General features: G+C 44.8%; 1 protein-coding gene across 1 annotated transcript; it reads right to left on the reverse strand.

Annotated features, from left to right (window-relative positions):
• Positions 1 to 1,796: 1,796 nt before the first annotated feature.
• Positions 1,797 to 23,886, reverse strand: ELMOD3 (ELMO domain containing 3). Its single transcript, XM_054998629.1, has 11 exons — positions 23,801 to 23,886; positions 22,367 to 22,444; positions 19,799 to 19,868; positions 17,269 to 17,334; positions 13,488 to 13,579; positions 10,372 to 10,495; positions 9,887 to 10,009; positions 8,792 to 8,922; positions 7,950 to 8,026; positions 6,367 to 6,494; positions 1,797 to 3,085 (listed from the first exon to the last, which is right to left on the reverse strand). Exons 1-11 carry the CDS (start codon positions 23,813 to 23,815, stop codon positions 2,868 to 2,870), a joined length of 1,122 nt encoding a protein of 373 aa, XP_054854604.1. The 5' UTR covers positions 23,816 to 23,886; the 3' UTR covers positions 1,797 to 2,867.
• Positions 23,887 to 25,139: the final 1,253 nt, after the last annotated feature.

The following is a 25,139-nucleotide window of genomic DNA, read 5'->3' on the forward strand; positions in this document are numbered from 1 at the left end:
GGGTCCAGTAGCACCTTAAAGACCAACTAGATTTCCAGGGTATGAACTTTCGAGAGTCAAAGCTCCCTTCATCAGAAGCTCTGACTCTCAAAAGCTCAACCCCTGGAAATCTAGTTGGTCTTTAAGGTACTACTGGACCCGAACCTTGCTCTTCTACTATAAACCCACACAGCTACCCTCCTGAAACTATTACTGGGAAGGGCATTCTTACTCTTTAACAGGCCCATAAACAGGAAGCCATATTCTTCCCATTGGTGCTGTTTGGTTTTCCTTCCCATCTTCCTTCCATACTGCTGAGAAGCAAAATTTTTCCTTTTTGAAGACTGTTTTCTGCCAGTATGGAGCCCCGTGGCGCAGAGTGGTAAGCTGCAGTACTGCAGCCCAAGCTCTGCTGGCGGAAGTTATGCCCTTCTACTAGGGTTTCTAACCTCCAGGTGGTAGCTGAAGATCTCCTGGAATTACAACTGATCTCCAGGTGACAGAGATCAGTTTCCCTGGAGAAAATGGCTGCTTTGGACAGTGGACTCTATGGCATTATACCATTTTGAGGCCCCTCCCCTCCCCAAACCCCACCTTCTCCAGGCTGCACCCCCCAAATCTCCAGGAATTTCCCAAAATGGACCTGGCAACCCTACCTTCTACATTGATGCCAGTGGACTTAGAAGGCCGTAACTCTGCTTAGGATTGCACTGTTAGTCTATAATACACCATAATCAAGGAGTCACACCTGGATCTATTCAGACTCGCACCAAATTATCATTTAGAGGAGTAAACTCTACAGATTTTTTTTTTAAGCTCTACAGATTTATTAAGTGTTAGTTCGAGCTCAGTGGTCTCCCAAGTTTCCCTTAGGGCCCCGGACCGGTGCCCCAGAAAAGGTGGCTCAGCCGTTCTGTGGTATCAGAGCAGCTAAACAATTGGCAGGTACTGAACTGTGAGCCCTCTCCCAAAGTTGAGCTTAGAGCATATCCAGAGGCTACAGTCGATTGCCTCTTCATGCGATTACACCTTCCATTTTAAGCAGATTCTTAGTCAGTCATTTTCCTCTTGAGATGTTCTTCTCCAACAGCTTCCTCAGGAGCATTTCTGCCTGGCCATTGCTGGAGACAGAGAAATGATGAGAGAGGGTTCTGGGTTGATTTCGCGTAGTGATAAGGCTGCTTACCTTAACGTCACTCCACAAAACAGCGGCAAATTCACATCACTATTCAGTACTTGCTTAAACTTGGGAATTTAGCCGCTTGAGAAAAATCTGGGCATAAAGGATTCTTGAAATTCAGTATGCAGCAGTGGTTCAGGACACAAAAGCCCGCTCTTCAGGCTGGGCAACATTTCAACACAACTGTGAATCCACCCTTTGTTCACACATCATATTGGGAGAAAAAAAAAACCCTCCACAAATGGAAGACGGGCTAATTTTCAAAGGCGCTCGGCCACTGCAAGAACTTGTGTTTTCTCCTCAAAGTGGGTCTTGGGTCACCACACTGTAGCACAAGCCCAAATGTACTCAAGCTTCTGCTCTAAAGCACACATGGCAGATTTATTAATTTAGCTCTAAGAAATGAGCAATTCTTTGTCTGTAGTGGGCACAGCCCTTTATAAAATCCCAAAGCACACCTCAACTCATCTTCCCAGTTTTGCCTCCATCTAGATAGTTGTTCTTCACTTGTGCACAGAACTCTTCCACACAATATACCACCAGTACCTGTATTTGGAATTTTTGGTAATGTACAGGTTTATTATTTCTCAGTAGTTTGGAAATGTAGGATGAACAAAACAGACACATTTTGGGAGGGTGGGGTTGAAGACTGCAATTGGTTTAATAGAAAAGCCCATCATCAGCCAGGGCAATCACTTTACATATACAGCTCGTGTGCCATCCAGCATGTCTCAATGCCTTAGGGTAGAAATAAGTCTCTGGGAAGCACATGGCAGCTCCTCAAAGGCCCATCACATGGCAGCTATAACTGCATAAAACCAAATTCATCCAAAGACTTAAGCCACACAGTCAAGGACCCAGCACTGACACACACTCCCACCTGCTACTCAATAAAGGAAGCAGGGTGTGTCACAACACAATGTCTGCCGCGTGGTTGGGAGCTGCAGACCTTGTCTTGTGGTTCCAGCCACGGTATGGTAAGATTTTAAGCAGCTACTGTGTCATTGCTGGTTACTTGTTACCACCCTTAATAGCATGTGAGTCGGGCAGGTGCACATATACAGAGGTACCTCTTGACAATCTCATTAAACAAAAATATGTCACCAGGCAAATGACAATGGAAAATTTATGCTTTCAAAGGGATGGAATAAAATGATTCAATAACTTGTATAGTCCCAGATGAAATCCTTGCTAGGGAGGAAAAAAAACCAAGCCCCACGATTAGCATCTGATTACAACAATTCAAGATTCACTTTAAGCTCAAGTTCCAAAATGCAATGCACATTGTTTGTTTAGCTCTAACAAACTGATGTCCTCCTCAATTCTGGGAACTGGAAGAACATTTTATTTTCAGGGTACAAGAGAGGATTTTGAATTCAAATTTACACTCCTGCTGCAAAATGTGATTGCTTGGCAGCTTAGTGCTACTAACTGGGGTGAATGAATCCTGGTAGGACTGGCATTCTAGAATGAAAGAGTTTGCTCTTGATCCCCAGACTCCACCCCTTGGGCTCTCACTATACCACACTTAGCGGCTCTGACCCACACTGAAGCCCTGTGTTCTACTCGAGCAGCATTTCAAGAACTTCAGCCCTTCAGACTCCTGCGTGCCCTTCTTGCAGCAGCCAACGAAGCCCTTAGGAGACCACACCAACCAGCACCGTTGATCAATCATGTGCAAGGACTTTCCCCTCCTTCTGGGCTCAGCTCAGCTCTCTTGCTCTGGCTCAGCTGGCAGGTCACACACTCCAGTAAAACTGGACTCTTTATTGTTACTAACAGAGCTTAGGTTGGGACCAAAAACCTCGGACGAGACAGCAGGGGCCTGAGAGCCGTCTTCCAGCGCTGAAACAGAATTCCCATTCATGTACATGTCCAGATGTCTAAGCAGTTGCTTAGGGTTCCTTTTGGAAAATGCCTCCAGTTCTGTAAGCAAAGAAACACGACATGTTCAACTAGACAGAGTATGCTTTCACTCCCATTTTGCAGTCACCCCATTGGCTTCCCATCAGTTGTTGGGCTCAGTTCAAGGTCACACCTATCACATTCAAAGCCCTTCATGGCCCTGGCCCCTCCTATCTGTGCAACCGACACAGAAATTTTATCTCTATGCTTGACTTTATGCTTGTTTTCAAATTTTCTGTTACCGTACCCTATTGTATCTGTTCACTGAATGTCCTGTTGTTCATTATTGTACTTTGCTCAGTGCATGTCCTAGCTGTTGATTATATTGTATTTCACTTGAACTGTGTAATCTTCCTTGGATCTCAGTGAGAAAGGCAGACTATAAATCAATCAATCAATCAATCAAAACTGTGCTTATATTCTGCTCTTCTAGACAGATTAGTGCCTCACCCAGAGCGGTGAACAAGTTAGTGTTATTATTATCCCCACAATACAGCTGGGCAGCTGGGGGGCTGAGAGGAGTGGCTTACCCAAGGCTGCCTACTGAGCTCACGGCAGTAGTGGGATTCGAACCAGCAGAGTGCTGATTCGCAGCCGAACCACTTAACCACTGTGCTACAGCAGCTCTCATAATAAAAGTATAGTGAAGCATTATACCGGTGAAAATAATTGTGCACCCCTCTGTGTGCCACAGGTGTCAGACTCCTCTTTAAGACCCTATTCTACTACAAAACTCACTGGGAGACCTTGGGCCAATCATGGTTTCTCAGCCTCAAGTACTTCACAAGGTTATTGTGAGGGTAAAACTAAGGCATGGAGAACCACGCACAACTTTCTGAGGTTTTTGGAGGAAGAGTGTAATGAAAATTATAGACTGACAGAAAGAACACAACATAGGTCATATGGTAAGAGCCACTATTCACCAAACTGACCAGATACAAAATTTTGTTAGCTGAAAAAGTTTATTACAGCCTATGTTGTTATAACCCAGATGTGATTACTACAAGTTGAAAAGAGGTGGGAAAAGATTGGGTCAGCACACAGGACTGGTTTTTTTTCTTTACTTGGGGTATATTGTGCTTTTTCCCTCATCAGTGTCAGCATTCAACAGCTATACCAATGACACTCCCCAACCCCATCCAAAGCAACAAGAAATAAACAAAACTGCATCTTGCAAGTCTTTAGATTTTCTAAACAGTCAAAGGCAAAAGGTATAAGTAATCTGCAGGCCTGCCGTAAGAGCCAAACTATATGTGCTTATTTTTAAAGAGTTCAAAAATATGCATGCATCCTGAAATTTTCATTTTGATTTTTAAGAGCATGTTTAACCCTAACTTTTTTTTAAATTAAAGCTCAGAAATTGTGTACATACACGTATCTGAAACACAAGTTTGTCTAGTGGGTGTGCATCAGATACTAAGGCTGAGTTCAGACATCATGACAAACTATCATTAAATGGCAACTGCGCATGGACACAGCTTGGGGCAAAGCTTCCCTCCTCCCATTTCCCATCTCCTCTTGCGCATGTGCAGAGCTTGATGAAAACTTTCCAAACTACTTGCATTACATCGAAATGCAGGTGGTTTGGCAAACTGGACCTTATTTCATCCCCCACAAGTTGGTAGTCAAAATGGGATTCAACAGAGGTTTAAAATCTTGGCTTGTGGAGGAAACAAAGTCTGATTTGCTGGGGTGCCTGTATTCATATATCCACTGGAAATCGGAGCTTAAACTAGGAAGATTTTAATCAAGCTCTGTTCACAGGAAGAGAAGTGATGGAGTGAGGAGGGATGCCTGAGCATACAACAAGCTGTGTTTGTGGTTGACTGCAGTTTAATTATAGCTACTTGTGACGTCTGAATGCAGCCTTAGATACTATCACTTATGCAAATTAAATGACTGCTTGAACATTTATGTAATTTTCATAATTAGGCCAAGGCACTGAAGCTGTATTTGCTTGATGCAGAATTTAGACTGGGGAGGTGGGCACACAGTCTTATGATTGCACGTAGCAGTTGTCAGGGCCTGCCGCCGCTGCCGCAGGGCGTGGCACTGGGCGGTCTGCTCCTGACATCATAGGGGGGCCAGGGATTCTGCAGGACCCTGCTCTGTGGAAGGAGGGGCAGTATACCTCACCCAGACTCCCTCTCAGTCCACTCGCTGGCCTGCTCAACCTGGCCTGCTTACCCTCTGCGTCCTCCATCTCCTCCTTCCAGAACTCTCCTTCAAGCTTCCACCCTTGCATCTTACTGCTCTCACTCCACATCATCACTCCTCACTCACACCCACCACCCCAGGGCTCTTCCCAGCCAGCTTTTATAGGGCTTCCTTCTACTGTCCCACCCCTCTTCCAGCCTGGTCTTGGGCTGCACCAAGCAGTTGCAGCTGGGGTAGCCGATCTGGCCCCACTGACCAGCACCAGCTGTGCCTTGTTCCCTGGCTGCCCAGCCTCCCTGCCTTGGCTGATTGCTGAAGGCCTGTCCAGCTGCAGTCCCCTGGCTAGTAGCCCGGCCTCCCTGGCTGAGCTGATGGCTGAAGGTGGGTCCAGCTGCGGCTCCTTGGCTGGTTGCCCAGGGCTTCCTGCAGAGTGCCTCCAATAGCTGCACCTGGAGTGGCTTGGCTTTTGGCAACTCCTGGGCCAGGCTACTATTTTCTAGCTGGGGCGTGGCTTTGGGTTGTTGGGGCTGCTGCTGCTTCTCCTCCTCAGGTAAGGTCTTTGGGTGGGTGACTGCTGGGCCCCCAATCCCTCTGCCCTTGCCCCCTTCTGCCTTGCTTAGTCCCCCTTCCCTCCTCAGGGGAGTGGAACTCGCTGGCTTCTCTCTGTCTCCCCCTGCCTCCTGAGGCCCTGGGCCTTTGCCCCTTGCCCCTGGCACCGGCAGGTTCTGGCTCCCCTTGCCCATGGAAAGGGTTGACCTGCTGTCCTCTGGCTGCCCCCTCTGTCTGCCAGTCAGACCGGTTGACCTGCTGTCAGCTGGCTGACCAGTTGACCTGCTGTCTGCTGGCTGACCAGTTGACCTGCTGGCTGCTGGCTGCCCCCTCTGTCTGTCTATCAGCCCGGGTGACCTGCTGTTCCCTCCTACCAAGTCTGGGGGCTGGGACACAGACCCCAGACAGCAGTATTCACTTTATTTAACTGATAGCACATTTCAGTAAGCAAAGGTTAAAGTGAAGAAGTATTAATAAAATTGCACACTATTTGCACTTTGCTATATAAAATTCCAAAAATTGTAGTTAACAGTGGTCTTGCAGCGTTCCTCCGATGTTTTCTGTGGTTTAGGTTGAACAGGATCCGAGCAACCCACCTTTTAGAACAAACCCAGAGTCAGAAATTGTCTTCTGTTGCGTCTTCCAGATGTTGAAGAGACGCAAAAATATAGCCACATATAAATCATTCAGTACTGCAATGACCTGCTGCCGTCGATTACACTCTCTGTAAGAGACAAGCACACAACGTTTTACTCCCAGAGCTGCATCAGAAGAGCCCTGCAGGATCAGACCATTGGTCCATCCAGTCCAGCAACCTGTTTCATACAGTGGCCAATCAATGGCCCTGCAGGGCCCCAAGCACAGAGGGCACAGAGGTCAACGCCTTCTCCTAAAGCTGCCTCCCAGCACTGGCATTCAGAGGCTTATTGCCTCTCTGTTCCGAATCACTAGGCCGTATCAACACACAAAAACAGGACGACTCAAAACAACTCAAGAGGACCCTCTTCTGAGAGGCTGCCGATTTATGTTTCCATGATTAAAAGAAGCATGTTCTTGTAAAGACATGTAAGTTTGTCGGGAAAATTAAAATTAAAATTCCTGTTCAATTAGAAGCCGTATCGGACAGTCACATTTGTCACGTGTCCTCTGTAAATTCATTCGTTTTCATTTCTTCTAATTCCAAAATAATTTTTAGCTGCTCTAGTGTGAATCAGCCTTGTAGCAATTTGGCTACAATGGTTTAAATAAAAAAATTCAATGGAAAATTCAGACATATAGAATTTGCTCAGTTAATCTTTTAAATCTTTAAAACTTATATATAAAAAAGTTTTAAAGATTTAAAAGATTGACTGGGCAAATTCTATATGTCTGATATACATGTATCCTGGAATGATTTAGCAGAAAGTTGATATCTGGAAAGAAAAAAAATAAAAGACAGACATGCCATCATAAAATGGCCATCATAAAGAGCCAGTGTTGTACAGTAGCGAGAGGGCTGGATTACGATCTGGGAGGCCCTGGTTCAAGTCCACACTCTGCCACGGGAACTTACTGGGTGACCTGGGCCACTCACTCTCTCTCAGCCCAAAGTCCCTGACAGGACTGTTGTTATAAGGATAAAATGGAGGAGGAGAGAACAATACCGTAAGCTGCTTTGAGGGCTCACTGGAGAGAAAGGCAAGGTACAAATCTCTCTAAATAGGGGTATCAAACTTGTTTGTAATGATAAAGGGACAGTGTTATCAGAAGAGGCCTGGCTCCCTGGTCTTTTTCATGATGCTCAAGGGAAGTTGAAGAGGAAGCAGAGACCTATAATTATTTCATTCAACCTAGAGGGTCAATATGGTCTAAAGCAGGGCTGCCAGGTCGCCTGGTGGGGGATCCCCTGCTCCTGCCCCCGCCATCACTCACCTGGCCGGCGGATAGAAAAGGCAGGGGAACAGGCCTTCTGGACATGCTCCTGGTACAGCACAACGACGTCACTCCCAGGAGTGACGTCATTGGACAGGTGCCGGGAGTGCTCCCGCGCTTCTCACTGGGCTGGTTTGGGCCCCAAAGTGTGTGCACGAGGAGAAGAAAAAAAAAAAAGATGAGTGCCAGATCCCCATCCTCCTGCTGGGAGGGCAAGGGACCTGGTAACCCTAGTCTAATGGCACAAGTTGCATCACATTAAACCCACCTGGAAAGGCGTTCTTCTCTCAGTACCTGGATCACAATACGAGTGATATTGACTGACATTACACAGAAAGGGAAATTCTGAAAAAGAGCCAGGAAAAAAAGTCAGAAACGTGGCTCCTCTTCTGTCCAATAACATGAAATACCTATTTAGGCTATTTGTACCCTGCCCTCTCAGTCTGTAAACTGTTGCAGATTCATTTTGATTTAACATATTCTCTCCCCTCTTTAAATGCATACATACACGTGTGTCAGACAGAAAAGTCCACATACAGCCGTGGATCAGAGGCTCCCACCTGAATCTATCGTTAAAAAGTGAGTCAAAAATTTAGATTCCAAGATTTTAAAAAGCAAGTTCTGGTTTTAGATAGCAAATTCTTCCAATGGATCTCGAGATTTGCTTTTACTGATTATCTTTCCAACAGTCCAGCTAAACTTAGCCTTTGATTAACCCATCTGACTGGTTCCACAGCAATTTCTCTGCTCCTTCTGTTAACAACAGAATAAAAAAATATACCAAATAACTGAGACAGGAAAAAATGTATATATGATGTCAGAAAAGTTTCTAGCCCTCATGATTGTTAGTGCTTTCTCTCTTTTCGTTAGAAACTGGGAACAAGAGAGTGTTAGGGCTCTGAGAAGAAAGAAAGTGAGAAATCTTCACTCAGTAGAAATTCTAGACCCTCTCCATTCACAGAGCCTATGGTTCTATTTATAAAACCCATTTAAAAATAAAACCTTGCAACCAAAAGAGGAGCAGGACTGCAAAGTTTCCCTTGCCATAGGCTTACAACAGCTAATTTAAAAAACACACACACACACCAGAATCAGAGAAAAGGAACATGCCTGTGTTTCATGATGGGATAGTTTGAAAATCTCTCGCGCTATAGGTAATATCCGAGAATCCATCACAAAATACAGTGTTTGCATCAGTCCTAGCAATCCAGTCCCACGCAGATCTGTGCCAGGATCCATCCCTTAAGTGCAAGACAGACAGACACAAAACTGTTAAGCCAAGCCAATAAATACTCTTACGCAGGTCATATTTGAGAATTATTGCTACATTAGAGGATTAATTGCTACGCACACAAAAGGCAATGCTAAAATTAATGTGGCCTGATGAAAGCTTAATGCTATCCCTTGTGAGCCAACAGTACAATACATCCTTCCATTATGTAATCAACATTCTGCTGCCTCGGAACTGGAAAGCTAGGGCGAAATGGCGATCAGGATGACAGTGTGAAATTTCCTGGGCCTTCATCTTGTAGTTCAGGCTCACAGGAGATTACTAGAAATCCAAAGTGAGGAAACGTTAAGATAGTCACACCTCTTCTGCTGAGACGTATTGTAGCATAAGAGCACAAACTCCGCACAGCAGCACTTTAATCATCTGCAGCAGCCAATCTGCAAACCTGGTTTTGCAAGAGCCATAAATGCTGCATAACTGCCCTGACCTAGATGGCCTCGGCCAGCCCAATGTTGTCAGATCTCAGAAGCTAAGCAGGGTTGGCCCTGGTTAATACTTGAATGGGAAACCACCAATGAAGTTCAGGGTCACTATGCAGAGACAGGTAATGGCAAACCACCTCTGTTCATCTCTTGTCTTGAAAACCCTACAGAATCGCCATAAATCAGCTGCCACCTGATGGCACTTTACACACTTAAATGCTGCAAGCTTCGGGCTACACTGATCCCACTGCCTATCCACACATTAGATGGTATCTGCAGCAGGATCACTGCAGGCTTTGGAGTCTACACAGACAAGCTTTATAGTATCGGCTCTAGGATGACTGCAAGAGAAAAGGTCCAGGTCTTTCTTATAATCATGACTGACTTTTAGCAAGGCCGCTGAGTTACAATAAGCAAACAGAACCAAGCCTATCACCGTGATGCAATCGCCCAAGAGTACAAAGTCTCCTCCTTCCACTCATTGCTCCATACCTTGAAACCCCAACTCTTCCCAATGAGATCCATAGCGGGCACAATCAAATCGGGATCCTGTTAATTTCTTGTAGATGGTTTGCAGAATTCTCATGTGCACTTTTTCATTATTGTCCAAGCCACCTGTAGAGGGAAAGTGGATTAACTTTTCTAGATAAATGAGGGTGAGGGATACAGTTTCCTGACAGACCGCGTTGATTGTCCAGGGCCCTGCTCCTTGGCTTCTCCATTTCAGGATCTCAGGCCAGAGAGAAAGACCAACTTTTGCCAGACTTCTTGGTAGGCAGCTGCCAGACAAGGCAGGCAGTACTGCACTACATGATCCAATGAGGCAACAACATAGCGACCTGTTTCTTTACATCCTTAAATGTACCACGTCGAAGGACGTGGTAAAGATAAGAAAACTGTAATCAAAACAATGCAGCTTGGCAAAAGAAATATTGGGGAAAGACTTGCCTCTGTTGTAGGAAGGAAGCAGTACTCACACTGAGCAATTGCCAAGGCTAAGTCCCTCTCGCTCTGCAGCTGCTGATGGAGACGGGGAGGACCAAAAAGGAAGTGGGCAATAGCTGCCAGCCCTCTTCTTTGTACTGTTGGCTGAATCTTTTTCTGGAAAAAAGAAACAGCAGGACTTGAGTCCAGTGGCACCTTAGAGACTAACAAGATTTTCAGGGTGCAAGCTTTCAAGAGACAGAGCTCCCTTCTTCAGACACAAGGGATGTATATGCGGAGAGGCCTCATGTCGAACTTGCTGTTGCTTCCAACAGTTATATTTTTGACTCAGGTTTAGAACATGCTACTAATAAATAAGAAATTGTAATCCAGACCCCGGAGAGGTCTCTCTAAAGTTGTATTAAGTGCATCGTGCCAGATCTGATGGAAGAGTACTTCCATTCAGATATTATCTTGGATATAAGCAGTGAACAGCACGACCCATAGACTGCTTGAGCTAATGTCGGCCCTTAAACCTTCTTGTTTCCAGTAAGGTTAAAAGGATTAATTCATCTTATAATTTGTATTTAGTCTATTTCTAAACTTTTCCTATAAAATGCCCAAGGCAGCTTACTACTAACAGCATAAAATGCCATAATTACTCACCAATTACTTACCAATCAATTACTCACAATAAAAAAATTAAGCCCCAAGTAAAATAGTCAGATCTCCCTGATGGCCTTCCAGTTTTTCAGACAATGTTGGAAAGCCTGTAGTAGGGATACCATTCCCCCGGTGGGGGTGGGGGATCCCCCGCTTTCACCCTCCACCCCCTGCCTCCACTTACTTGGCTGGTGGGGGAGGAAGGCAGGGGAACGAGCCTCCTGGGTGCACTCTCAGAGTGCCACAATGATGTTACTGGCATCACAGCACTGCCCTGAGAGCACTCCTGCACTTTGCCGCAGGCTGATTTGGGCCTGTTTGAGGCCCAAATCGGTCTGCTGAGAAGTGCGTGCACACTCCGGCACCTGCACAGTGATGTCACTGGAAGTGCCATCACCAGAAATGGTGTCATCAAACAGCCGTGGGGCCAGCTGCACAAATCCATCATTAAGAGGGGAAGAAGGAGGTAAGAGCCAGGTTCGTTCTCCCTCACCCTGCCTGGAGGGTAAGGGGACCTGGCAACTCTAGCCTGTAGAGAATAAACTAAATATACCTCCTGGGGGAGTCCCACAATCTGGGTGTGGCTGTTGAGAAGACCCACCAAGAGCCTTCTAAATCAGTGGGCTCTATAAAAGGCCTCCCCAAATGATCTCAAGATCATCTGGGGAGGCCTTTCATAGAGCCTACTGTGTTGATGTAGGTGAAGTTGGTCCCTCAGGTGCTTTGGGCCCAAGCTGTTTTGAGCTTTCAAGCTTATTACCAGCACTTTGAATTGGGCCCAGAGACCAAATGGAAGCCAGCACAATTGATACAATACCTGCTGTATACATTCATTCCATCAGATGACTGTTAGTCTTCTGACTGCTGAACTTTATACCAGTTGTGGTTTCTGAATAGTTTCCAAAAACAGCCCTGAGTACAATAATCGAATCTAGATTTAACTGGATCCATGATGGTGGCTGGGTCAGCTTTCTCTGGGAACAGCCACAACTGATGAACCATCCCAAGCAGTTGAAAAGCGTTTCTGGTTTACTCTGCCATCTGCTTATCCCCTGAGAGGAGTCCAGGAGTAAGCTGTGATACCTACATTTTGTCTGGATTAAGTTTTAGTTTATTGGCCCTCAGCCAGTCAAAGCAAAGGCACATCTGCTACCTGAAGGAGCACCAACTGCAATTTCGGGCATCGAAAAGCTTCACATGAAATTGGTGATAGTTCTGCATGCCTCTGGCTGCAAACGGAGAAAATTCCATTGGACACTTGCAGATGATCAAAGGTCTACTTCTCTCCCCTCCGCACCCCTATTCTCACTTCATTCACACCCCCACACGAAGGGAAGAGAAATATAAGGCTGCATTGTAACAGAATGAGATAAATCCTCAGCTAAGAGCTTTGTGGTATTGGACAAGATCCTAAAAGGTGATGATTATACCTTGAAGAAGCATGAAGGCACCGCAAGCAGGGCTTGCATAGAACTGAGATTATCAAGTAGGGTAAAACAGCAGGGCTTTTTTTCAGCGGGAACGCAGTAGAACAGAGTTCTGGCACCTCTTGAAAATGGTCACATGGCCGGTGGCCCCGCCCCCTGATCTACAGACAGAGGGGAGTTTAGATTACCCTCCGCGCCACTTTTCCCAGAAAAAAAGCCCTGTAAAAGAGGAACATGGAGGAATTTTTACAAGGAGCTAGCTAGGGAGCTAGCTACATTGGACAAACTGGCCAGTCCCTTTGACAAAGAATTAATGGACATAAGTCTGACATCAGGAACCAAAACATTCAAAAACTAGTGGGGGGACATTTTAACCCTCCAGGACATTCAGTTGCTGACCTAAAAGTAGCAGTTCTCCTGCAGAGGAATTTCAAAGGGAGATTAGAAAGAGAGATTGCTGAATTGCAACTGATAACGAAGCTCAAAACAATGCATCCACCTGGTGAATCGAGACAAAGGCTTCCTTTCTCATTACCAATGCTAACTCTCCACACCCACTACCCCTCTGCATACTCCACCCTATTCAATCACACCTGCCTTTGTCATTCCCCTGCTATTATCATTCCGCTTCTATAATCACTCCACTCTCCAAGATAGAAGGACAGATGGACTCACATTCTAGCTGTATCTGAAGAAGTGAGCTGGGGCTCACAAAAGTTCATACCCTACCACTAATTTTGTAAGTCTTATAGGTGCTACTAGACTCTTGCTTGTATCATGAAGAAGTTCTATAACAGAGAGACCTCAAACATCTCCCATGACAGCAAAGTACAGTATGGAACTTTCAGTCCTGTGTGTTCCTTGGCAAAGAGACAGCCACAGATTAATGGGGTAGAGAAAGGAGATTTAAGCTACCATCTGAACTCTGTAAGACAAGGACTGTTTATCAAAATGAAATAAGAATACTCACCCCAGAAGTGCTTTGAGGACTGAACAGTTGCTGTCAGCAGAGCATTTTGAATGCCTGAAACATTTAAGCAGCACAATTGTTTAATCAATCCTAGTTGGCACATACGTACCCTGCAGTCGGAGAGATCTGCTGTTTGAAAATGCTGCAGTGCTTCATTGAAAGAGATTAAGGGGACAGGCCCAAGAGGTTTCTCCACAATTCCTACAGTTGCAAAAGAGAGAGACAGGATAGGTGCACAAGGCAGTCGACAATCCTTAAATCAATAAATCCATCACACACAAAAATATTAAAATCATAACATTTTATGCAACCTATTGGGATCTGTGCCATTTAACTTGTTCATAAAGAAATTTATAGTCAGGGTGAGAAGGGAAGTGGCAAAGTATACCGAATTATGAAATTTGGTGAAATGCAAAGCTATCTACAAACTTTGGAAAAATCTCACCAAACTGGGTGAGTGGGAGCAGGCAGACAGCAAAATGAGATTCGGTGCATGTAAATTCAAAGATACACACGAGGCAGCAAAAATCCTAACCTGATAAGGTCTGAGATGATAGTAACTACCCAAGAGATACTGAAACTGTGGGTAGCTCAGTAATGAGTGCAACTCATTGTGCAACAGCAGTGAGAAAGGCAGCATGCAGTCTGTAATAGTCCCTGCAAACTTCATTCTTTGGCTCATACTTATCAAAGCATGAGAGAGAAGCCTGCCTCTGGGGTAATATCTCAGGACAGTAGACGGGGAAATTTTTGAATTTTCACTTATTAAATTCCAAAATTTCCCCTACCTCCATGGGTATTGAATTAAAGTGGTATAAATCAATAAAAGGATAGGGATTGTAGACTATACTACTGTGCACTGTCTGTTACTGTTATTTATTATGTCATGTCTAATTGCTTATTTTTTTTCAACATTATCATCTCTTTATCAGGCTTCTGCTTGTTTTCATATTTTTGCAATCTATATCCTATTGTATTGTTCACTGAATGTCCCAACTATTAATCATATTGAATTACACTATATAATCCAACTTAAATCTCAATGAGAAAAATGGACTATATATAACGTAAATTAAAAAAATACGTCTTGATTTTTAACTTCTAGTGACCTGCTGGTGGCAGCAGAGAGCAAACCCTATTTTAGAATGAGAATGAGTGAGAAAACCCTGGAGAGGTTTTCCCTAGCACCTTAACAGTATTGTATACTTGGCCAACATCCTAGCAGTGTTGTATACCTAGCCAAGACACCAGTATTTCAGATTTTACAACTGTCTGCATCATTTCTTTGTACTTGGGAGATGACAAAAAACTGTGAAGCTGAATAGCGTGTGTTACACTGAACGGTAGCTAATTCCATTTGACACAGACCTTCCTGGGCTTTTGCATTCTATGAAGGTGACACTGTTGCTAGCAAAGAGGAAATTTGCCACACATCACCAATGTGAGTACAATACTGCTACCAATTTTCAAAACATGTCTTCAGCTCAGGCAAAAGGTCCGTTTCCTATCCGCCGAACTGCAGACATACAATGCATGCAGGAAGGAGAGAGATCCTTGTGAATTTGTAGTCAACAATCTCTAATTTCTCCCCAGTTCTGACATCAGAACCAGCTAAACACATTCTGTTGCAAAGCCATCACAGTCCCGTCAACTGTTGATTGGCAATAGGTCAAACGTGAGAATTTCTGCAAGCGATTCTCTGCTTACTGTTATTTGCTGAGTGCTTGTAATGCTCTTTCTATGTTTTGCTTGAAGTTTCTTTAACATGCTTGCTGTCTGATGGACATGAAGCAAAAGTGGACAACTGCAAGCATTAAAGCCTCGATGACAGTATGACAGGAGCTGTAACCTTCCATTAACCCCTTAAGTTTTCTTCAATATCTTTTATCTATGGAAATACTACCGCACAACAGTCACACCCACGTAGCTGATGCTGACACAGAATCCCCAGAAAAAAAGTAGCTCAGGATGATTTAACGTAGCAGAAGCTTGCACAACACGTGGCCCACAAGCTAACTGTGTGCTCCTCCCTACGTATCAGCAGCCCCTCGCCACTGGGATGGGGGAATGGTAACTTTCCGTTTCTTGCAGCCCGCCTCTCCTCAGCTCTTTTTTTGGGGGGGGGGGTCTCTTTCAATTGCAAGCTTCATGATGCCCTTACAAAGATCATTGACATGCACTTGCTCAGCACTTCATGGGCAAGCAGAGGAAGAAACTCGGCATTGTTTTATGTCTGGCAGTTATGAAACTGAGAACAAAGAGCAGGCACGGGCGCACTGCCTGCAACATGTTGCTTCTTGGCTTATTCTCTCACATACACACCCTTCACCAAATGAGCAGTAGTGACAGTGGCAGCATGTAGGAGGAAGCATGTGCTCTGCATTGCACAGGCACCCAGCCCTGGCTGCATTCTTTTTAAAGTCAGGTGTGGTACTGGGGAACTAACACTCCCAAGCACACCAGGGTCCAAGTCGGCTTGAGACTGCAGCTCAGGGGAAAGGTACATTTTTCTTCAGACCAGTTGGCAACCACACTTGCCACTCACTCCTTTCAATATCATCATCATACACTATCGCAAACGAGCCCACTTTGTGAACACTACAAACCCCGTGATGTGGTACATCATGATGACAAACTTATAGACACACCAAATTGCAATGGGGGATCCAAAAATTCTGGAAAAAAACCCACACCATAGTCCACGACTAGTGGTATTCAAGATGCATTTTGCTTGTAAGCAGGGCTTTTTTTCCAAGAAAAGAGGTGGTGGAACTCAGTGGGTTGCTCTCGAAGGTTGCCAGCGGCGCAGAGGGCAATCTAAACTCCCCTCTGCCTGGAGATCAGGGGGCAGGGCCACCAGCCATGTGACCATTTTCAAGAGGTTCCGGAACTCCGTTCCACCATGTTCCAGCTGAAAAAAAGCCCTGCTTGTAAGACACACTGGAGAGAGTTGAAATGGTGTTCATTCTCATTCATTTCCTAGGGCTTATCCTTGCATTATGTTTGGCCAGGAGACTGCATGGCTCTCTAAGGATCAAGCAAAGTCCATACACTCTGCGGATGCAGAACTATGCAGCCCACATGTATTGTCGGCCTCCCAAGACTTCATGACTAGCTGTACTAGGGATTCATTATTCTTACAGTCCTAATCAATGAAGATTATATCAATCTTACATGATAGCTAGTGCTGAAAAGTGGTTAGAGTGTCGGACTAGGCCCAGGACTCAAATCTCCACTGAGCGATAAAACTCACCAGGTAACCCCGGGCCAGTCACTATCCCTATCTCTCAGGACTGTTCTAGGGATAAAATGGAGGCAAAACAGAATGGCCTACCTGATGAGGTCTGGGTGGCTCCCACCCTACTGGCTTTCCATGAACTATGAAAAATGGAATTATTCAAGAAATCTTTTTGCACAGGAAATAGGACTGTACGATAACAAAATGGCTCAGAAAGAAGAATGATGTAAAAAGGTTACATACTGTAGACTATACTAATGTGTACAGTTCATTGCTATAGGTAGCTTCCTTCTATGTACCTTTTGCATCATTTAACACTTTATGTTAATACTTATTCTTTGCTTCACCTAAGTTTTCAGATCTCAGTTTAGTTTTAGATTTCGACAAGTCAACCCCCTTTTGATAGTATTGACTTATTTTGTGCAATCAGCCTAGAGTTCCAGCGAGAAAAGCAGACTATAAATAACATAAATAAATAAAATAGATAGTATTTTAAATTAAGAATTGGAATGCACCATTTCCACATCTTTTATTTCTACTACGCCATTAGACACAGTAGCTAACGAGCCACAGCACCCTCCTCCCGTCAGCAAAAAGCAACTATTTCAATGTTTAATTGGTCTCCACTGCAAAGGAAATGTTACAGCTGTACCTCCTGGATGAACGTTTTCCACAGCCTCCCATTCTTCTCGGGCTCGTAGCACCTCTTCACTAATATCTGGCAACAGAGAAAGAAAGGGGTGGGATGGGGGATGGGATTCTACTGCAGAAAACTTCAGAACCCTTTTCAAAATTAAAATGGTAAGGCTCGCTTTACAAAAAAAAAATTAAAAATTTCATTCTACATACAACTGGCTCCACGTCATTTGCACATATCTCAGACTCTCCAAGAACGGTTTCAACATGGGAAAGCAAGGCAGTGTGTTTTTGACACAATGTACATATTTGCTTTTCAGAAGAGGAGATATTAATGGGAGCGTCAAGCCCAACATTATGAAGACTAGAAGCTTGCCTAATCCATGCTGTTTGGCATTTTTATAAAAACTTCCATGTCAGCAATTGTGCAAAAGTGTATACATTCTCTATTACCTCCTAGGGGATAGTTATGGGTAAACATGGAAACATTTTAAGCCGAATACTTCAAGTATTTTTAACTATTCTGTAAGCCTATGCATACTTACGAACAAGTCCCCTGAACTCTGCAGGACTTACTAATAAGAAAACATACATAAGGTTTCAAGATCAATAGCCATGTTGGACTGTAGTAGTAGTAGTAGAACAAACTTCAAGTCCAGTAGCACCTTAAAGACCAACAAAATTTTCCAAGGTATAAGCTGTCGTGAGTCAAAGCTCACTTCATCAGATACCAAAGGATTGTGCCACAAGTTGATTTATTCTCGGTTGTAAATTCCAGAGGAATGTATCCTATTCCCTGCCAAAGCACTATGGATAACTTCAGAAATCTTCAGAGCAGTGGCACAGCTAATCAAAGATCCAGAGGAGTTAGCCGTGTTAGTCTGTAGTTGCAAAATAGTAGAGTCCAGTAGCACCTTTAAGACTAACCAACTTGGTTTGCAAGAGAGTCACTGCAGCCCCGCAGGCGTCACCAGCATGTCAACCAGTGGTCCCACCGGGTCTGGGGCTGCCTCTGGCAGCAACTGTCGTCTTCAGCAGACTCAAAACCAAGTCAGTGAGGTGGTAGATATCATGAGAGTGAACGTGGACAAGGTTTTGGAAAGAGATCAGAAGCTATCTGAGCTGGACGACCGCACCGATGCTTTGCAAGCAGGAGCAGCCCAGTTCGAAACAAATGCTGCCAAACTGAAAATACCGGTGGAAAAATTGTAAGATGTGGGCCATATTGATAGCTGTGGTGGTGGTGGTTCTCATCATAATCATTATTGTTTGGAGCGTGTCCCCATGAACTTTGAGAAGAAACCCTGAATCCGACAAAGTTGTTTCAGTGAGACACTCCGGTCTCTTACGTCAGACTTGCTATATTGCCAAGCTTCTTGTGGGTGCACAAATCAACCTCTTTTTTTGATAGCAAAAGTGTTAACTTTTCTGTAGTTTATGTGCCTTTATATAAATGATGCACTGTAACCTGTAAATGCTGTTAAAACTGGCTGTGTTGTGTGAACTTGCAAGAAAATGGTTAAGACTTCAGGATTTTGTGATTTGAGAGTGTTATGATAGTAATGTCTACTTCTGGAATGTATTTTAGAAGATAGCAAGTATATCCTGTCCTGCAATACCAAATGATTGTTCAAGTGTTGCTGTCAGAAATTTGACTGTACAAAGTGTTGTTTACTAGTTGCCTTGCAGTAAAAGGTCTGATCCAGAAAGGAATTGTCCTAGGATTTAAATCACAGCTTTTCTAAGACTGACTGAAAAAATACTGCTTTGGCTTGAAAGCCTTGCTTCTTCTGAAGGGTGGCCTTTTCAGAAAATGCCCCAGCAAGGTGAGAGACAGGCTTGTAATTGTTTATTAAAAGTGCATTCTACCCCCCCCCCCAAAGACGACTAACCAACTTTATTGTAGCATATGCTTTCAAGAACCACAGCTCTGTTCGTCAGATGCATCTTAAAAGTGCTACTGGACTCTTTACTATACAGTTACTCAAGTAATCTATTTGCAAAGTACAGCTGCTGCAAGGAACCTAAGGATACTAATAGAATTTCTATCTTGCCTACTGCCTGAGAAGAGCAACGTACACAAGGCTTTGTGGCAGCTGCTGCTTTCTTCTCACAGCAAACAAGCAGTCTGATATCTTTCCCATGAATAGAAACTACTATGCAAAACATTTAAATCTTTCAGTGGTTGCCTGTAAAGTTGCAGATCAGTGAACAAGGCAGATGATCCCTTTACCATGAGCAGGGAGCAATTGCAAACAGGAGAGAACTGCCCCCACATCAGTCCTCAAAAGTAGCATTTCAGGACGGAAGGCTCCCATTCAGAAACAGCCACGAGAGGCTGTCCTCCAACACTGCCCTTCATCAAGCGCTTGTTTAGCACTCAAAAGCAACAATCTGTTTGGTTATTTAAAACATTTCTGCCCAGCTTCTCAAGAGGAAAATCATCATAAAGGCAATACAACCACCATTCAGCTACAGAGCTTCAGTGTCCTACATCGCCAGTAAAGCAGAAGAACTCAAGGTGGAACATTCACTGAACCCCTTACCAATTTCTCTGCATCCATTGGCTGCTGTGGACAGAGATTGTAGGAGCCCATTCTGCTTCAAGGCAGAAATCTTAAAACAAAAACAGAGGAGGGGGGGTCAGAATACAAGGTGATGCATGAAGCAGCAACAGTCTTTCTGCAAAGGAATGTCTCATCCTAATGCTCCTTATGGTCTTGCATGCACACCTTACTCAACATCTGAGGTCTTCTCCATGTGTTTCCACCATATGAAGACCAGAGGAGGATCTTGTCGCTAACAGCATTCCTTCCTGGAGTGTTCTCCCAAGAGAAGCTTGCATGGCACCATCCCCATTCATCTTTGGCTGGCTGCTGAACATGGCCTTAGCCTTCAGCCTGTAAATTTTTAAAATCTTTTTCTGATGAATTGTAGTGCTGCTGGTCTTGATGAATGCTTTGATGATGGTCATGGCTATTGTTATTTATTTAATTTTTTATTTATTGTGTTTTTAGATACTGGAGCTTGCTAGCCTTTAAAGGTTTACAATTTTAAAGGCTAAGACTATTTTTTTTTATATTGCTATGTATTATACATAGCAGATTTTTCTGTTTTAAAATTTGTTGTAAAATGGGACGGAAAGAAGAACCAAGCTGTAACGTTTTCTGTTTATTTTAACCTAAGACCTTTATTTACAGCTCCTCCTCATGTTCCTTTAAACTTTTACCTCAGGAGGGCCCTGGCTGCAACCAACACTCCTTTTATTTCTGCACATACAGAGCATCAGATACTCTCTACTTTACCAAGGCTTTTTACCTCGAGAACATTTCCCTTTGGAGTTTGAAACCCATTACTAACACCAGGGCCGGATCAAGGGGGGGCAGGGGGGGTAGTCTGCCCCCAGCGCCGCCAGGGAGGGGGTGCCAGGAGCAGCTGCCAGCTGCCGAAGCGCGCAGGTGGCAGCATGGGCAGCCTCGCAGCCCCCTGCACTGCCTTTCGCCTGCCCCGCGGGACAGGGGGCGCCCGGCTTGCCGTGCACCCCCTGTCCTGCAGGGCAGGCAAACGGCAGTGCGGCTGCCCACGCCATTCACCTGCCCCGCAGGAGAGGGGGCAGCTGGCCGCCCCCTGTCCTGCGGGGCAGGCGAAAGGCAGCGTGGGGGGCTGCAAGGCCGCCCGCACTGTTTGCCTGCGGGGAGGCGAACGGCGCGGGCAGCTTCCCAGCCCCGCACACTGCCTCTGCCACCCTGCGTGATGACATCACCAAAATGACGTCATCACGCCGCGCCAGCTAGGGTTGCCCCGGGCGCCGGCAACCCTAGATCCAGCCCTGGCTAACACCACCTGTGGCATTTTGCCCCTATGTGCAACCAATATTTTGCTGCCTCCCAAACGTTTTCCAAACAGTTTTCAGTGCCATCAAAGGCTTTCATCTTAGATCTCTTCAGTTTAACTGGCACTATAAGAAAGTTTTGTTATAGATGGTAGTACGACAGAATGGTCAGCACATGGGGATGGCTGTGAGGTAAAAAAGGGATCCTTTTTTGCTTACCCAAAAGTAGAATTTATTTATAAGTATATATGCCTACTGTAATATACATGAGCATCATCTAAAAAAGTGGATTGCTTTTTTTCTTCAAAACTATTGTTCAAGTTTGAATGCAAACATATGTAGGCATATCACATAATCAATTAAAATGCATATAATTAAGATTTTTAAAAAATCAGCTGAGGAAAACCCCCTATTTTTTAATAATCAGCCGCAACAGATTTAAGCATATTACAGTGCTATCCTAAGAACTGAGAAAAAGCCCCACTGAATAGATCCAAATAAGATTCAGAGCAGACCAGTTTAGGATTGCTCTCTTAGCTGCAGATAAGCCTAGAACTGTGACCTAATGTTGGAATTCTGTTCTCAGGAGCAGAGGCAGCACAGTGTCTAACAGTGCAATCCTAGATCAAGATGGGTAGCCATGTTAGTCTATCTGTAGTAATGGAAAAGAGCAAGAGTCCAGTAGCACCTATAAGAGTAACATTTGGGGTAGGATATGAATTTTTGTGAATCACAGCTCACTTCTTCAGATACAAGGCGGGTGTATCTGAAGAAGTGAGCTGTGACTCATGAAAGCTCATACCCAACCAGAAATTTTATTAGTCTTATAGGTGCTACTGGACTCTTGCTCTTTTCTAGTGCGCTCCTAAGCAGTTACTCTAGTCTAAGCCCACCAAAGCCAATGGGCTTAGACTGGAGCAACTCTGTTTAGGATTGCACTACAATAGTATGAGCTGCAATATAAACTTCAGTTCAAATCTTGCCTTGGCCACTAAGTCAATTAATGACCTTAGGTAAAGCACACCTCTCAGCTTCACCTCCCCATCTGCAATATAAAGATAGCAATACTGACCTTCCTTATTGGGCTGTTGTAAGGATTACTGAAATGATGCACGAATATATGAAGAATGCTACCTAAACAGCACAAACTCTGGTCTGAGCTGAAATTACTATAGTAAAGTCTATTGGCACAGTGTTGCCCCACCACAGCAAGCCTTGTGAGTGCAACAGGTATCTGTTGCAGAGGGCTTAAAGGTTATCAGTTAGTCACCAGAGTACTCACAGGTACAGATTTAAAAGCTGAGAAAGAAACTCCTTGCTCTTCAAACCGGCGGTTGTCCGTGCTGCATCTGTTCATACCCTAATGGAAACAATGAGATCACGGTCACCAGGGAATGAACCTCCCAAAGGCACCCCGGTTTCTATGAAGGAACAGAGAACACAGTCAAATGGTATGCACAGTCGCCTACCATGAAGGAAACTACTGCTCTAAGGATAACCACATGTCAGATTCAGTCTAAACTGTACAGCCTTCAGTCACCCTCTGCCACAAATTCTTTGTGACTGACATGCATAAAATGTCAGATTTAAGCCTTGCAAACTGAAACTCGCTAGCAATTAACAAGAGCACCTTCAAAACAAGGATTATTTGTTCAGTGCTGCATTAATGCAAAAAGGTCCATCTAGTTCAGTACTCTGTTTCCAACAGCAGCTTGCCAGGTAGCTCTGAAAGCTCACAGTTCAAGAGGAACTACTAGAGCAGCCTGCATGGATCTGCAATCCCCTCCAGTTTAAGAATGTCAACTTGTTGGCCACCCAGAGGCTTGTGCTTTTAACAGCTGCATACCTGACAAAGATCAGGAAGTGACAGTTGCAACCTGGAGGTCTGCTACATATGCCTTCAAAGCCCCTTCTGCAGCAGGAGAGGAGGAAGCTGCAGCATCTCTCACCTGTTCCTCTTTAGACATTGTTGTCCGCTTCCCTCTCCTGCCTGCTGTAAGAAGACGAGCTGCACAGCAGACATGGAAATGGAGGAGGGACAAAAGGACCAGAGAAGAAAAGCTGCTATCGCCTCACTGCATCATGCAGTTTAATGGCAGGGCTATCTCCAGGTTGTGCTCTGGTAACCCAAGGCAAACCCTTTCCCACATCTCAAATCTCCATTCTAGAAAAAGTATCAGGTAGCCGCTTTGCCTGCAGATGTCTGCCTGTTACACAACCATGGCAGGAGCCCTCTGAGGAAAAAAGTTGGCCACCTCTTAGCAGAGGGGCCAACTTTGGAAGCACCCGCCCTCCTTTGAACAGGAGACTGACTTGCAGCAACTGGCAGGTGCAAATTATGCTTTGCTCCATGCCATTCCTGCAAATCACAGCCCTACCTCAAAAGGCAGGAGCAGGCCAGCTGGCCACCTTACACAGAGGCCAATGTGAATTTAGCAACATGGCTCCCAGACCAATACCTCTCCCCTCCGCCACCTTACCATTCACACAAACCCTTCCCCCTAGCACTACTACATAACTGCTATTTGCACTCACTTCCAACCCCCGACACGCCCCTTCCTACCCTACCTGCAGAGAGATGCATACACGTGTATAAGCATTCACACATACATTCCAGTCACGCCCCATCTTCTCCCCTATCGGTCTCCCCACTATCCTGCTTTACCTCTCCCTCCACTCGCTTCTCCCCACCAGGCCCCCACTCCCAACAACGCACCCACGGAGGCGTCATTCCCGATCAGCCGAGCCGAACAACGGAATTTTCTCCCCCTCCGTTTTTCCTCCAATCTCAGCCCTGTAGCTAGCCTCCCTCAACACCTCACACTTTTCAACAGCGCATGCGCGTCCCTTTGCATGCTGGGAGTTGAAGTTGTAGGCACCCGCCGGCCTAATACCGCATCGTTGATGGTGTTAGTGCCTCAGTCCCTGCTATCCGTGTGACGCTCGTTGCTGGTGGTGGTCGTGCGTGACAAAGTGGTCCTACTCAGGACGGGATTTCACCCCAAAACGGAATAATATTGTTATTGTTGTTAGTAGTTGTATTTTTATTGCAACAGTCATGCCTCTGAGCATGTGCAAACTGTCCCACTATCATTACGGAGCAAGTATAGATCTGGGGTTCAAAACTGCAAAGGGATACGCTGTTTTAGTCTTTTGCAACAACATCAAATTAACGTGCAATCCTCTGCAGAGTGATTCCATTCTGAATCTATTGATTTTGATGGGTTTGGAGCTCGAGTAACTCTACGTGTTCTACACCGTTAAGAGTCTTTTTGCACCAATTGGTGCACTTTACCACAGTCCAGGCAGGCTCAACTTGAGTTGCAAGCTTGATTTATTGATTTATTTATTACCTTGATTTATTGCTTATTTCATTTTTTTCTGTTTATTTCCAAAGCAGCTTTTTTTTCTTTCATAATTTATGTAGAGTTGTCAGCCTCCAGGTGGGGCCTGGATATCTCCCAGAATTGCCACTGATCTTCAGATGACAGAGATCAGTTCCCCGGGAGAAAATGGCTGCTTTGGACTCGCTGGCATTTTTAAAAAATTTATTTACATCATTTATAGTCCACCTTTCTCACTGAGGCTCAAGTTGGATTACACAGTGTGAGTTAGCAATAAACAATGTAATGGGTCCCTTCTCCATCCCCCAGGCTCCACCCCCAAAAATCTCCAGGAATTTCCCAACCTGGAGTTGGTAACTGTGTTTATGAGACAGGATGAGATGGGACTGAGGAGTGTTTTGCATGTTTTACAGAGGCCAAAAATTATGCTTGGGCCCTTCATATAAAGGGGAAATTGTGAAGTCAGATAGGTTACAATGCCTTGAAATGCAAGAGGAACAGTCTGACATTCCTGTTTAAATTTCAAAAGTACATAAGTATGATATTGATAATTCTGCCTTCCTGCCTTTGTTAAACTTCAACTGTTAAGACAGGGTGCAACCTTTCTAGGTCAGAGGGTGATAGACAGGACTGGCTCCGGCTCCACCTCTCCTGAGAGACAGCCAATGGGAGCAGGTGGACAGAAAGTTTTTGGGAACTGCTGAGAGAAAG

The sequence above is a fragment of the Eublepharis macularius genome, chromosome 14 (genome assembly GCF_028583425.1).
Source record: "Eublepharis macularius isolate TG4126 chromosome 14, MPM_Emac_v1.0, whole genome shotgun sequence".
Lineage (NCBI taxonomy): Eukaryota > Metazoa > Chordata > Lepidosauria > Squamata > Eublepharidae > Eublepharis > Eublepharis macularius.

Coding starts and splice junctions, on each gene's coding strand:
- ELMOD3 (XM_054998629.1), bottom strand. Junction 17,335..19,798: donor CAATGGATGCAGAGAAATTG/GTAAGGGGTTCA, acceptor CTCTGTTGCCAG/ATATTAGTGAAGAGGTGCTA. Junction 10,010..10,371: donor AGCCTTGGCAATTGCTCAGT/GTGAGTACTGCT, acceptor TTCCCTCTACAG/GTGGCTTGGACAATAATGAA.